This window comes from Macrobrachium rosenbergii, chromosome 46 (assembly GCF_040412425.1).
Source record: "Macrobrachium rosenbergii isolate ZJJX-2024 chromosome 46, ASM4041242v1, whole genome shotgun sequence".
NCBI lineage: Eukaryota > Metazoa > Arthropoda > Malacostraca > Decapoda > Palaemonidae > Macrobrachium > Macrobrachium rosenbergii.
This window is the reverse complement of record NC_089786.1, coordinates 19,183,815-19,198,619: the sequence shown is the minus strand read 5'-3', so window position 1 is coordinate 19,198,619 and position 14,805 is coordinate 19,183,815. Positions and strand designations below refer to the sequence as shown.

Genomic DNA, 14,805 nt, shown 5'->3' with positions numbered 1-14,805 from the left:
CACACAAAAACACACACTAGTATATGTATATATATATATATAAAATACTATAGTATATATAACATATATATATATATATATATATATATATATATATATATATATATATATATATATGTATGTATATATATATATATATATATATATATATATATATATATATATATATATATATATTCAAGCTACAAACGTCCTTTAATATCAATTCACTCTACCTCCAGGAAGTAATATATTTTTCATATATATGTTACCGAAGGGGAATTTTAGGTGATAATAAGTCCACCGTCCCGTGGGATCAAACCAGCGACGGACGGGGAATCAGGACTACTGATGACACGCTAACCAGTCGGCCACAAGAGAGGTATCCCACGGGACGGTGGACTTATTATCACCTAAAAATTCCCCTTCGGTATATGAAAATATATTATCTGGTATAATTGAATATTAAAGGACGTTTGTAGCTTTCTGATTAATATATGAATCACGGTGATGTGATAAATAGTCATATCATATATATATATATATATATATATATATATATATATATATATATATATATATATATATATATATACAGTATATATGTGTGTGCGTGTTTGCGCGTGTTTATAATAAATTTTAGTGTTTCAAGTATTGTTAATTTGTGGTTAATATTTTTAATTTCTTGAGTATGATTTCCTTACGATATTTTCTTTTCATTAGTCACCGTCAACAGGGAAATGTGTAACTCTAGAAACCCAGGAAAATTGCCTTAATTGCTTTATAGCTTAAAATTAATGTTATAGATAAACTTTTCCACGCTCAACATGGAAACAGCATTTCTCCTGTTGCCCTTTAAGAAATCTACATAATGCATATTTCTCAAGACAGCTGAACTACAGGGGTTTTACAACGATAACTCTTCCAATAAATTTTCTAACTCGTTTCTAACGGCTGCTATATCCTCCTCTCTGTCTGTATCAGTCGTAGCCTTTCTTCCTGTATTAAGGAACTCTGGAAACTCTCGTTAAAATTCACTGTATTCCAAAGCATTTCAGCGGGTCTGTTAAATATCCATCGAGACTTTCCCGTAGTATTCTCATTACTTCGGGGCATCACCTAAGTATTGTACAAGGCTTTGATAGACTGGTTTCCTTACGATGACTAGACAATTTCTTTGTCTTCCCTTCCGTGTTCTATATGACTGGCAGACGTCTATCAGCTTATATTTTTCTTGATGACTCACAAATTTCTGCTTTCATTTTTACACAATTTAACTTTTAAAACAGTGACTCCGTCATTTTCTATCAACTTACCTGTAAAGCCATGTAATGAGGAATGACTCTTCTCCATTCTTCCTAGGAATTCGAATCCAAGAAAAAAATTAGTTTTTAATTGGCTTGCATTACTTTATATTTAAAAAGTTCCTAATGCCGACTAAAAAATTAGTCGAGTTTATCAACCCATAAAACGGGTTGAAAAACTCGACTAATTTTTTCAAAGATCTAGTGCTCATATCTGAATTGTATAGATATGAAAATGTTGCGAAAAAACCATATTAGTTATTGATATTCTTAACGTTATTAGTAATTTTTTTCACATGCATGAAAAGTATCATGTCGGACAATATTAGGGAAGGTTGTATTTATTTTTAGTTTTCTTTACAAGAAAACTATTGTGCCGGCTTTGTCTGTCCGTCTGCACTTTATTCTGCCCGCACTTTTTTCTGTCCGCACTTTTTCTGTCCGCCCTCAGATCTTAAAACTACTGAGGCTAGAGGGCTGCAAATTGGTGTGTTGATCATCCACCCTCCGATCATCAAACATACCAGATTGCAGCCCTCTAGCCTCAGTAGTTTTTATTTTATTTAAGATTAAGGTTAGCCATAATCGTGTTTCTGGTAACGGTATAGTATAGGCCACCACTGGCTCGTGGTTAAAGTTTCATGGGCCGCGGCTCATACAGCATTATATTGACACCACCGAAAGATAGATCCAATTTCGGTGGCCTTGATTATACGCTGTAGCGGCTGTACGGAAAATTCGATTACGCCGAAGAAACTTCGTCATATTTTTCACTTGTATTTTCTGCAAATGCTAGTCAAAGGCGGGAGATCAGCATGAGTATTGGTAACCAAACACCGATTGATCCATCAATTCATTTAGGATTAGGCCAATCTCTTCTGACTCAGTCAGCCTGTCTATTTCTGTCTTGCTGATGAGTCGTGTATGCAGTTGTATGAAGCGGTTGTAAAGAATTCATCCACGATTCAGCGGCCAAAGAGGGAATGCGACAGTGACTGTGATCTTTTTTCTCTGGAGCTGCTCTAAGTAGGGAAAACGACTTATTATTATATATATATATATATATATATATATATATATATATATATATATATATATATATATGATATTTATATATATATATAATATATATATATATATATATATATATATATATATATATGCATATGCATATATATATGTATATGTATATATATAATATTTATATATATATGTATATGTATATATATATATAACATATATATATATATATATATATATATATATATATATATATATATATATATATATATATATATATATATATATATATATATTATATATATATATTATATATACACAATAAGAAGGCAGGGTTAGACCGGTTTCGACTTTATTTCCAAGCCATTAGGATATATATATATATATATATATATATATACAAGTGTGTACTGACGAAATAAAGTATATATATATATATATATATATATGTGTGTGATGTGTCATATATATATATATATATATATATATATATATATATATATATATATATATATATATATATATATATATATATATATATATATAATTGATATAATTAAGAGCTTCATTAGAGGCATACAAAAGCTGTCATGCCTTCTGCTGAACATATAACCTATTTTTAGAGCTTGTGATTAAGGTAATTTACTGCAGAGCAATTTGAAAGGTATAAATGAAATTTCTTGTAACCTATTTTTGCGATTTATGAGAGGGAGAAGATTCATTTTACTTCTTGACCTTCAATTGAGGAGGTAGGGGGGTATATGAGGGGGCGTCGGAAGGAGGAAAAGAAATGGGAGGTTGACTGAGGAAGATGGATTGCGAAGGAAAATGCGAGGAGAGAAGAGGCATAAGGAAACCGGATATGGAATGGGGAGAATTGACGAAGGAAGGGAAATGGAGATGTGTTAAGAGAGATGGAAATTGCTAAAGAAAAAAAGGGGAGAAAAGTGACTGTAGAAATGAGGGAAGTGAAAAAGGATTAGAGGGAGGTGATGGAAAAGGAAGATGGATGCGAGATGGAAAGAAGGGGCGAAACGGGGAGATGGAAGGAAAGGAAGAAAATGAGGATAGAATGGGTAGAGGCGGTATAGAAAGGATGGAGGGAAAGAGAAGTTAGCCAAAAGGCGATGGAGAGAGGGACAGGGGAAATGAAAAGGAAGGGGAGCGATGTAATGGAAGCAAAAGAGAAATGGGGATGGAGAACGGGATGGGGCAGTGGGATGGAGACAGGAGGGAAGTACATTAGATAGTTTGAAGGCAAAGAGGAGTTTAGGAGTTCAGTTTTCCTCAACAATAAATTAAGGGAGTAAGGTGAAATGGGGGTTAGGGGTTGGGGTGTTGGAGAGGAGGAGGGGTAGGGGTGGAGGAGGCGGAGATGTGAGGAGTGTGAAAGTAAAACCAAAAAATAGCCCCGAGCAACATTTATGACGAATGGCGTCTGAGAGTGGGGCTCTGAAGATGAAGGGAGGTCGTTTGTAAGGCTTCAGAAATTCTAAACAATATCAAGAACATGAAAAAAACATCATAAAACTTCAAGGACCGTTAAATTGGGAGCTTTATGGCTTCCAGTGGAAAAAAACGAATGATAATTAAAATATAACAACTCTTGATATTGAAGAAAATTGATTTTAAGATTATACATCGCTAAATTACTTTCATTATGACCGTTCTGCACTCATTGCCACGATTAATGGTGGGGAAATCTTAATACGAGTTGACAGCATGTGCCTACAATATATATTCATATATATATATATATATATATATATATATATATATATATATATATATATATATATATATGTGTAGAATCTACAATCTACTGATCACTTTTCACCAGATACGTATGTAATTGTAATAGCCACAATGCCTTCTTAACTTCTCGCATTCTTTGCGTTTTTTTTTGGATATGCTTGTCACTACAAAGCCTTGAGATCCAAGTGCAAGAAATATGAAGGTGTTATGATGTCTGATAGCCGGAAACGAACCCAGGACCCATAGTTGCAACACACACACACACATATATATATATATATATATATATATATATATATATATATATATATATATATATATATATATATATATACATATACTGTAACTGGGTTCGTTTCCCACTATCAGACATCATAACATCTTCATATTTCTTGCACTTAGATCTTAAGGCTTTGTAGTGACAAACATATCCATATATATTAGTTAAAGTTAAATCTCTCCTAGGCCTCTGTAGGCTCACAGGGCAAGTGCTGATCTCCTGTTTCTTAGGTTGACAGCCAGTGGGGGACAGGTCCCAACACCTATGACACATGGCCAGTGTGTCGCTAAGCCCACTGTTTAACTCCCCAGCCCGAGGGCTGGTACCTACCCTCCTACTGAACCTCTCAGGTTTTTTCGGACCGTTAGGTTGGCAGGCTACCAGATTCGTGCAGTGGCTCAATCTGAGCCATCGGCAAGCGGCAGGATTTGAACCCCAGCCCTCTTGACTGGTAGCCGAGAATCATGCCACTGTGCCACCACGGTGCCATATATATATATATATATATATATATATTATATATATATATATATATATATATATATATATATATATATATATATATATATATGATATTTCTAGGTCTGTGGGCGGGTTCAACCGCAGCCGACTGATCAGAGAGGCGGACACTTTGCTATGACACCCTAGGATTATATATGTAATCAACGGATAGGTTTGCTTAAAAAGCAAATGGGTGTTACAGACTAAGTACACACACAAAACAAAGCCACCGCAACATCTTCTAAAAATATAACAAACATCTATCGAATCTCGACCTGCCCGCGCAACATACTCGCTGCTGGGAGAAAGGGCGTTGGGTCTGTATATGATACATAACATATACTGGGGTCTATAAGGCAGGGCAGCCGATCGAGACTACGGTCTACCCCAAAGCCAAATCAAAAGTCCTTAAAAAGAAGGCATTGTGCTTACCCCATACAAAAATGGGAAAAAGCGTTAAAAAGAAGAAGAATATATATATATATATATATATATATATATATATATATATATATATATATATATATTATATATATATATATATATATAAATACATATATATATTTCAATAAGACTGTGAAACTAGGAATTTCAGAATTCATTGAAATCACCAATTCATTTAGCGACATTTGATCCCCCAGGGGCTAGTACTAAACACAGCAAAATAGTGATTCATATATACTATTTCACTGTGTTTAGTACTAGCCCTTGGGGATCAAACGTGTTTTGCCATATTTGGTACTAGCCCTCGGGGATGGAATGCACTTAGGACATTTAATCCCCGAGGGGCTAGTACTAAACATGGTGAAACAAATTTGATCCCTGTGGGGCTACTACTAAACATGGCGAAACAGTGTAGATGAATAATTGTTTTGCAGTGTTTAGTACTAGCCCCTCGGGAATCAAATGTTCCTTAGTGAATTGGTGATTTCTCGAATTTCCTGAAATCCCCAGTTTCACAGTCATATATATATATATATATATATATATATATATATATATATATATATATATATATATATATATATATATATATATATATATATATATATATATACATATCAAATATAAGGAACCTATAAAAATGCCAAATTGTGGAAAATAAAGGCTATATTTCAGAGACCGAATTGTCTCTCTCTTCAGGCAAATATCCACATTTTGGCGTTCTTATGGACTTCCCTTATATTTGATGGAATTCTGTTTTAACAGAAAATATTTCACAGTCATATATATATATATATATATATATATATATATATATATATATATATATATATATATATATATATATATATATATATATATATATATATATATATATATATATATATGCAGAAAGTGTGGCAAATCCAGCGTCTACATTTGGGAGGTGCAGTCAGCCGAAGTGAGTGCTGCGACTGAGAGGTGCAGCATTTGCCGAGCTTTTCACTAGGTCCGTGAATCACTCCCTCCCTACTGCACATTAAACACCTCGCTGTTAGATGGGAACTAGCACCTAACGGCATCACGGAATAGGGTTTGGGGCTAATAACCCACATCCCCAAAGACTCGCATAGAACCCTGAAATCTTTATCCTTCTGGCACCGCTCTCTCCAAAAGGAGAAAAGTTGTGTGGTCAAATTTAAGCCCTGCTCGATTCTCAACCGAGGCACGCTGGGTTTTGATGCGTTTCTTTTCAAGCTCATTGTGCGTCTGTTGACCTAAGCAAAAAATACCTGATATTTAGACGAGTTCGGTGGGTCGTATCTGTGGTGACGGAGGGCAAGTGTCTTGGGGCCTTGTCCAAGCAAGACTATATATATGTATGTATGCATAGACACAAATACACACACACACACTTACATATGTATATATATATATATATATATATATATATATATATATATATATATATATATATATATATATATATAGTATATATATATATATATATATATATATATATATATATATATATATTATATATATATATAACAAATATATTACAGTTACAGCCATTGAAGGAAAGAGTGAAACAATGAGATACTTAGTACTTTCCTCTTATTAGCAAGACATGTTCCCAGCAATAATAAGACGAAAGTACATAGCATCTCATTGTTTCATCTGATTGTATAACATCGCGTTTTTACTTTTCGTTATTAAATATATATATATATATATATATATATATATATATATATATATATATATATATATATATATATATATATATATATATACTTTTTATCACATACACAATTGTTCTGTGCATTAGTAGAATTACTAAAGGACCTCATTCAAACTGGATGGTATTTAATGGAGTTTTTATTCAAAAAAAGTTACAAGCTTTCTTGACAAACAGTCCACATTAAAATCCGTACAATGAGCAAACGCATAGTCATTGTACGGATACTTGATAATGTGGACTGTTTGTCCAAGAAAGCTTGTAACTTTTTGAATAAAAACTCCATTAAATACCATCCAGTTTGAATGAGGTCCTTTTAGTAATATATATATATATATATATATATATATATATATATATATATATATATATATATATATTATATATATATATATATATATATATATATATATATATATATATACGTGTTTACATCACCTAATTGTTATTCAGTCGTAGCAGAAAAAACTATGTTAAAATCTCAGGCACGATACACTTGAAAACGTCGTGCCTATATTAACTTAAACAGTGAATTATGTAAGTGTTAATTCATCAGCTGTAATATGTAGCAGATAACGAGAGTGGCATGGTGCTGGCTACCTCATCCCAAAACACACGCTGAGGAGTGCACACTCCTGACGCAGGCAATACTGAAGTGCCGTTACGCTTTGTCCACTAAGTAGGATGAGTCTGTCGTTTCACGTCGAAGGCAACTGCCCTTTGCTGCCAATTCATGGCATCTAAAAAATGCTGTTATTTGGCGGATTAATGGGCGTGAATTGAAGGTTTGGTAAATACGCAATTGATTTCCTCTCACAAATCACGGCGTTTTAAAATTTTAGCACATCAGTTGATTTTGCCAACTGGCCGCTGGAGTTATAGAGGGTGATAAAAGACGTTCATTTTGTAGTATCGCGCGATGAGGGGGGGATGCTGAAGTTCTTAAATAAGGAAAAGGTCTTTCTTAGACATTTTATTCATTATCTTATTTTTCTCATTCATTTGTGGAAGCTCATTATTTCATTGACTTAATTGTAATGTATTCATATTTTTGTATTGTACAAGTAATTTTTTAAAATTTTATTTACTCAGTAATCATTGTACTTTATATTCATACATTTACTCATTTATATTCTTTATTCTTGATTAATTAATTAACATTATTATTCAATTATGCAAGACTTAATTAATTATATATTTCATTCACGCATTCATTAACGTATATAAAAAGTTGTCACATATCAATAGAATGCTGGTAAAAATGTTTATACTCTAATTTCTTTGGGGATGATGGCAGCCTCCTCTCATCCAAAGTCTTTCATTGAGAAAAAGCCTTTTATTCCATAAGTGGCCCCGTCCTTTCCCTTTCATCCCCCTCCCCCGTCCCTCCCCCACCTTCCCCCTGGTCTTTCTCTCTATTCTTTGTAAACTTGTTCTCGATTTTAGCTTGTAATTTTTTCCATCTCTCCCTTTCCCTGCACTTTCTCTCCTTTCTAAGCATACCGTGTACCTTGCAACAATTTTTCTATTTGTTGATTCATTTATATGTTTACTACTATCTTGGCATTTAGGTTTTTTTGTGACCATTGCTGCTTGCACAACAGATCATTAATACAAGTGCATAAATAGGTAAATATATATATATATATATATATATATATATATATATATATATATATATATATATATATATATACACTATATATATATATGTATATATACATATATATACATATATATATATATATATATATATTATATATATATATATATATATATATATATATATATATATATATATATATATATATATATATATATATGTGTGTGTGTGTGTGTGTGTGTGTGTTTGTGTGTGTGTGTGTGAGCGTGTGCTCTTTTCCAAGTTTATGCTTCAAGTAGCGTATGGTATAGAATTATGGTAATATAATAATCACTTGCGTTTAACCTGACCCATAAGAAAAAATAATTTTCATTGAAAAATTCATCCGACCGGACCCCATCTTATTTCCTGCATGAGCAAAGAGAGAATATTAAAGTATGGAAACATTGAATATGATAATTATTCACTTTCGATTCCCAATTTCATTCTCAGTCACACTTAGAATGGCTTTTAGGATAATTTCTAATTACGGAGGGATCCACAATTGGGACTCGAACTCCTCTCTACCACTATGGCGCGCTGTTATTAGCACTCCATTATCAACCCTTAAGAATTCTAGTGCTATCCTAAGCAAAGCTGACAGACCCAAAAGGACAGTCTTTCAGTTGATAGTGAAACCCAACTAAAAGTAAATGTTTGCCATGTCTGTCAACAAGAACGGAAGGAATGCCCCTCCTGGTGTACAAGAAGAACAAAAAAGAAAACAAAGGCTTTTCACACTGAAGAACCTAAGGTGAGCTGTCAGGAGGATGTCCAAACACAAATGTGAAAAGTAATGGTACTTCGTATAGTGAAGAGTCTACAGCATGTTCATCGTAACAGACCTAATCATTGTATCCTAACACCATTTCAAACTTCTAAAAGATCGATTAGCAAGATCTGTTATATGATTGTCTTTCTTCGTTCCAGTTAGCTTTTCTTAGAGTAATAGCTAGCTGATAATGCGAAATTTTAAAATCCCCAAATTATTAATACTCTTGATATTCTAGATACATTGGCCCTAGTTCCAACTGCAATTGGATGAGGACCAACAGTCACAGTTCAGATAAATGAATGCCAAGCTGCTGGGGAACATTCTCCTACACTCTTTGAAGAAACCAAAGGAGACGAAAAATTAAGTCAGTAATCTATATTACCATCTATTCGGCTAGAAGACTAATTTTGGCTACAGGACTTAAAGTGCAATTCAGATTATTCAAGAAAGGAAAGGGCAGTGAGTGTGCAATGTTTGTTATGTCAATTAATGTCAACAGTGGTATGATACTGGCTTCAGTGGCCATCTAAGTACCCATTGACAAATTTTCGAACCCACATATAGGTACTTAGATATCAGACAGTCACACACCATCATATTTTTCGAACATATATATAGTACTACAAAAACACCAAGTGCATACATATATAAATACATAATACACACACACACACACACACACACACACATATATATATATATATATATATATATATATATATAAATATATATATATATATATATATATATATATATATATATATATATATATATATATATATATATATATATATATATATATATATATATATATATATATTCCGTTGGCTCACAACTTTGCATGATAGGTACAGATAACAGATTCGTGCAATCCTTCATTATCCAAAAGGAGCTCATTCTACTCTTCATGCTTGATAGAAAGACGAGCCTACGACGAGGTATCATCTTCTTGGTGCAAACCCCTTAGTCATTCATTCCTAAAGGTGAAAATCCTTCAGACAGCCGGTGGTTTATCGACCTTACCGTGGGACATCGTCGAAGATCACTCCCACGTTTGAAACCCTCCCCTCACATAACCTGTCTGTTAATTTCCTCCGAGCGAGGTCAGGTCTGTAGGATATATATATAGAGAGTCCCTTAGGATCGTGCATCACAGTTCCTTCCTGCACTTCCTTCAGTCATGGTATGTAGACATAGGTCTCCAACGCAGTTTGAACCTGAACTTGTGACTGAATGCTTATGGGGATTTCGTTTGGGTATTTGGGATTTTGGGTTGTTTTGTTTTTTTTTAATTCTTAGGATATGGGGCCAATGGATTCGAGAACTGTATTACTGAACAACGTTTATTGATATTCTAAAAACAGGTCAAAATGTTTGTATCTTAGATGACTTATTAGTAAGTGTTAAAAGTATTTTTTTTTTACGAATAACTGAATGTTAAAAGCTGAACTTAATTCGTTATTTGGAAGCAATTTTTTCCATGGAATTTGTATGATGACCCGTAAAGCGATACCGATATTTAGAGCCAATTTTCTAATGAAAAATTTCTAATTTTGAGAGTAAGACGATTTTGAGACTCAACTTATCAGTTTGCTGAGAAATGAACATAAATTTAGCTCCTAAAAGCTCTTTGGTGTAGGGCCTTAGTATCTAGTATAGTTAAAACATATTCGCCCTCTGATCCGTTATTTTTTTTTTTTTCTGCGCCTGGGGGTGATATTGAGGACTGACTTATTATCATCTATTCTCGTGTCCCATCAGTCAAAGGTAAAATGAGATGTTTGTGACTGATTTATAAGCCATTTTTATGCGGACGCAATCTGATGTATGGATTTTTTAAAATATGAAACTGGCTTGATGAGCATTTTAGCGAAGTCTCCAATTTGATACAGGAAATGATTAGATCTTTCACTTGGATTTATGAACATTTTAGTCAGCCTTCCACTTGAGAACATTTTGTTCAAGTATGCAATCTGTCACTCGCAAAATTATCGAAGGACGGTAAAGATAGAATGATGTGATTAATATGATTTTGATAATATATATTCCTTCAGTCGTTTTCCTTTTACTTTTTGGAATCCGTAGCCAAGACATATTTACATTGATTTGTACGATCTGGAAGAAATCCAATTACCTTTGTATAATGCCTCTCACGTATTTTTTTTTTTTTTCACTTTCATGATATTCTAAGGCATGTTCATCACTTTCACAGATCATCTGTGCATGAAAATATATCTTTTTTATTTTTCTTCCTCACTCAAAATAATCATTTGGGAAATTAGAACAAAGTATTATAAATTGCACCTTACATCATAGTAAACTCAGTATCACCATCTCTTTTTATAAAATTCAATGTAATTTTACACGATTTTATAATAAAAATACGGATACACGTAATAATGAATAAGAAAATATAAGAATAAAAAAATCTTTTACATAAAAACTTTTTTCTCACTTCTCCAGTTCACCCGTCGCTGAACAGTTCAACGAGCTTGTGTTATATGTCGAAATAAGTTATTACCTACAGATTACCCAATCACTCAATCCTGGGAAAGATACGCAATTTGCTATAAAACTGAACAGATAAACTCGTTGATAGGCATATATATATATATATATATATATATATATATATATATATATATATATATATATATATATATATATATATATATATATATATATATATATATATATATATATATATATATATATATATATATATATATATATATACATATATATATGTATATATATATATATATATATATATATATATATATATATATATATATATATATATATATATATATATATATATATATGTATATATATATATGTGTGTGTGTAGATTAGCCACACAGAGGGAAAAATCCATTACGTTAAGGTTTTGTGATTCTCCTTTATTTATATAAAAAGCGTATTCTTGCAAGTAACTTTATTTTTGCAAAACTTCAAATGTTAGTACAAAACTCAGTGATATTTTGATCATGAGGATTACTCGGTTGTTTTCTCTTGTCATGATTTATTCATTTTTTCACTTTGTTTTGTCTGTTTATCTTTTTTATGAAAGTTTCCGACATGCGGGTTATTTTAAAACTTTGTAAGTAAACATCAGGTGTTACTGGTTTGGTGAAAGCTGACCTAGAACGTGAATTCATCTTTTCTTTTAAAATCTCTTTAGCTTATAATCCTCTTTATTCGCTTATTATTCATTTTATTTACTATATCATTTAGATACAAGATGCTTTGCTTGAAACTAAATAGAAAAATTATTCCCTCTTCATACCGTTATCTCTGTAAGTAAAAATATCCTTGAGAATTAAAATGACTTTATATTTTACCCCTTTATTACAGAAATAGATGGAAAATAATCTCTGCTTCCTAGAGTGATTTTTATTCTTTAATGAAAACTGAAAGTAATACCGTCCGCGAGTCCCAAAAATAATCTAAAATGTTTTCCAAGGTTTGTTGGTTGGTTCAGATACATCTAGCTTTATGCTGGCAAGGATGAGTAAGTCAAAGACTTTCTTGCTTGTGGCTCAACCAATCAAAACTGTATTTCCTTGAAATACCCAAGTTCATTTGAGTAGTGGTGCTTGACGACTTCACGCTTAATAGTAGTAATTTTGTTTTTGTTGGTCAGTTCATTATTGTTTCTCAAATTATTGCCGTTTTGCTATGTTACTAGTCACCAAGAGAAATGAAGGAAAGAACTGGGCAGTGCTTTTCAAGACAAGTTAACTATTATACATACATAGGCTCACAACACACACACACACATACACATACACATTCACACATATATATATATATATATATATATATATATATATATATATATATATATATATATATTTATATATATATATATATATATATATATATATATATATATATATATATATATATATATATATACACGCTGAGAATTACCGTAAGATTTTACTTAGATAAATTGCACCTCATGTAGCTGAATGTCAGCTATAATTCATAAAGTAAATTCTTTAAGCTTTCTGGTCTGTATTATCTAATAACGAATTATAGATCACAGAATCAGATGCAACAAATTTCAGTACATTTGGGTTATCAGTGTTGATGTTTTGAGGCATTTAATTTTGCCCAGTAGCTTATAATGGAATAATCTAGTTTAGGTTACTTAATATCAATCCTAAGAGGTCTCTCTAATGTCAATATTTAATTCCGTCATATCTGTTTCAGGGGATGAAAATTTTATTAGCCATCGGCCTATTTGTTGGGCTGTCATCAGCTTCTTATCGGAGTGGAGGAGGTGGAGGAGGCGGAGGATGTGGAGGAGGTAGCTGTGGAGGTGGATCAGTCATTGGAGGAGGTGGTTACACTGGCGGTATCACTGGAAGTGGAGGATCTGGTCAAATAGGAAGTGGATCCACTGGAGGATTTGGAGGATCAGGTGGAGGATACTATGGAGGTTCGTCTGGTAGTACTAAAATTGTAGGAGGACCTGCAATTTTCATTGGGAGCTCAACAACACCTGGAGGAGCAAGTGGTGGCTATTCTGGTGGATCATCTGGAAGTTCTTCCTTAGGTGGAGGCTCTGGAAGTTTTGTCAGTGGAGGCTCAAGTGGTCGATATTCGGGTAGTTCATCAAGAAGCTCATCCTTTGGTGGAAGCTCTGGAGGCTTCACCAGTGGAGGATCAAGTGCAGGGTACTCTGGGAGCTCTTCCTTGGGAGGAGGTTCTGGAGGTCTTATTAGTGGAGGATCAGGTGGCAGATACTCTGGCGGTTCATCTGGAGGCTCTTCCTTTGGCGGAAGCTCTGGAGGCTTCACCAGCAGAGGTTCAAGTGGTGGATACTCTGGTGGATCATCTGGAGGTGGAAGCTCTGGAGGCCTCACCAGTGGAGGTCTCAGTGGTCAATACTCTGGTGGCTCTTCAGGAGGTTCTTCCTTTGGTGGAAGTTCTGGAGGTTTCAGCAGTGGAGGTTCAAGTGGTGGATATTCAAGTGGCTCTTCAGGAGGTTCTTCCTTTGGTGGAAGTTCTGGAGGTTTAAGCAGTGGAGGATCAAGTGGTGGATATTCAAGTGGCTCTTCAGGAGGTTCTTCCTTTGTTGGAAGTTCTGGAGGTTTTAGCAGTGGAGGATCAAGTGGTGGGTACTCTGGTGGAGCATCAGGAGGCTCTTCCTTTGGTGGAAGTTCTGGAGGCTTCACCAGTGGGGGATCCAGTGGTGGATATTCTGGTGGATCAACAGGAGGTTCTTCTGTTGGTGGAAGTTCTGGAGGCTTAAGCACTGGAGGATCAAGTGGTGGATATTCTGGTGGCTCATCTGGAGGCTCTTCCTTTGGTGGAAGCTCTGGAGGTTTTAGCTCTGGAGGATCAAGTGGTGGATATTCTGGTGGATCATCA

General features: G+C 33.6%; 1 protein-coding gene across 1 annotated transcript in view; it reads left to right on the top strand.

The window, feature by feature from the left end:
• Positions 1-10,573: 10,573 nt before the first annotated feature.
• Positions 10,574-14,805, top strand: part of LOC136830260 (loricrin-like) — a 5,933-nt gene continuing 1,701 nt past the window's right edge. Inside the window, exons 1-2 of the mRNA XM_067089623.1 lie at positions 10,574-10,603; positions 13,642-14,805. The exon at positions 13,642-14,805 is cut by the window's right edge and continues 1,701 nt beyond it. Coding sequence (XP_066945724.1) covers positions 10,601-10,603; positions 13,642-14,805 — 1,167 coding nt within the window. The 5' untranslated portion in view covers positions 10,574-10,600. The remainder of the gene's footprint in view (positions 10,604-13,641) is intronic.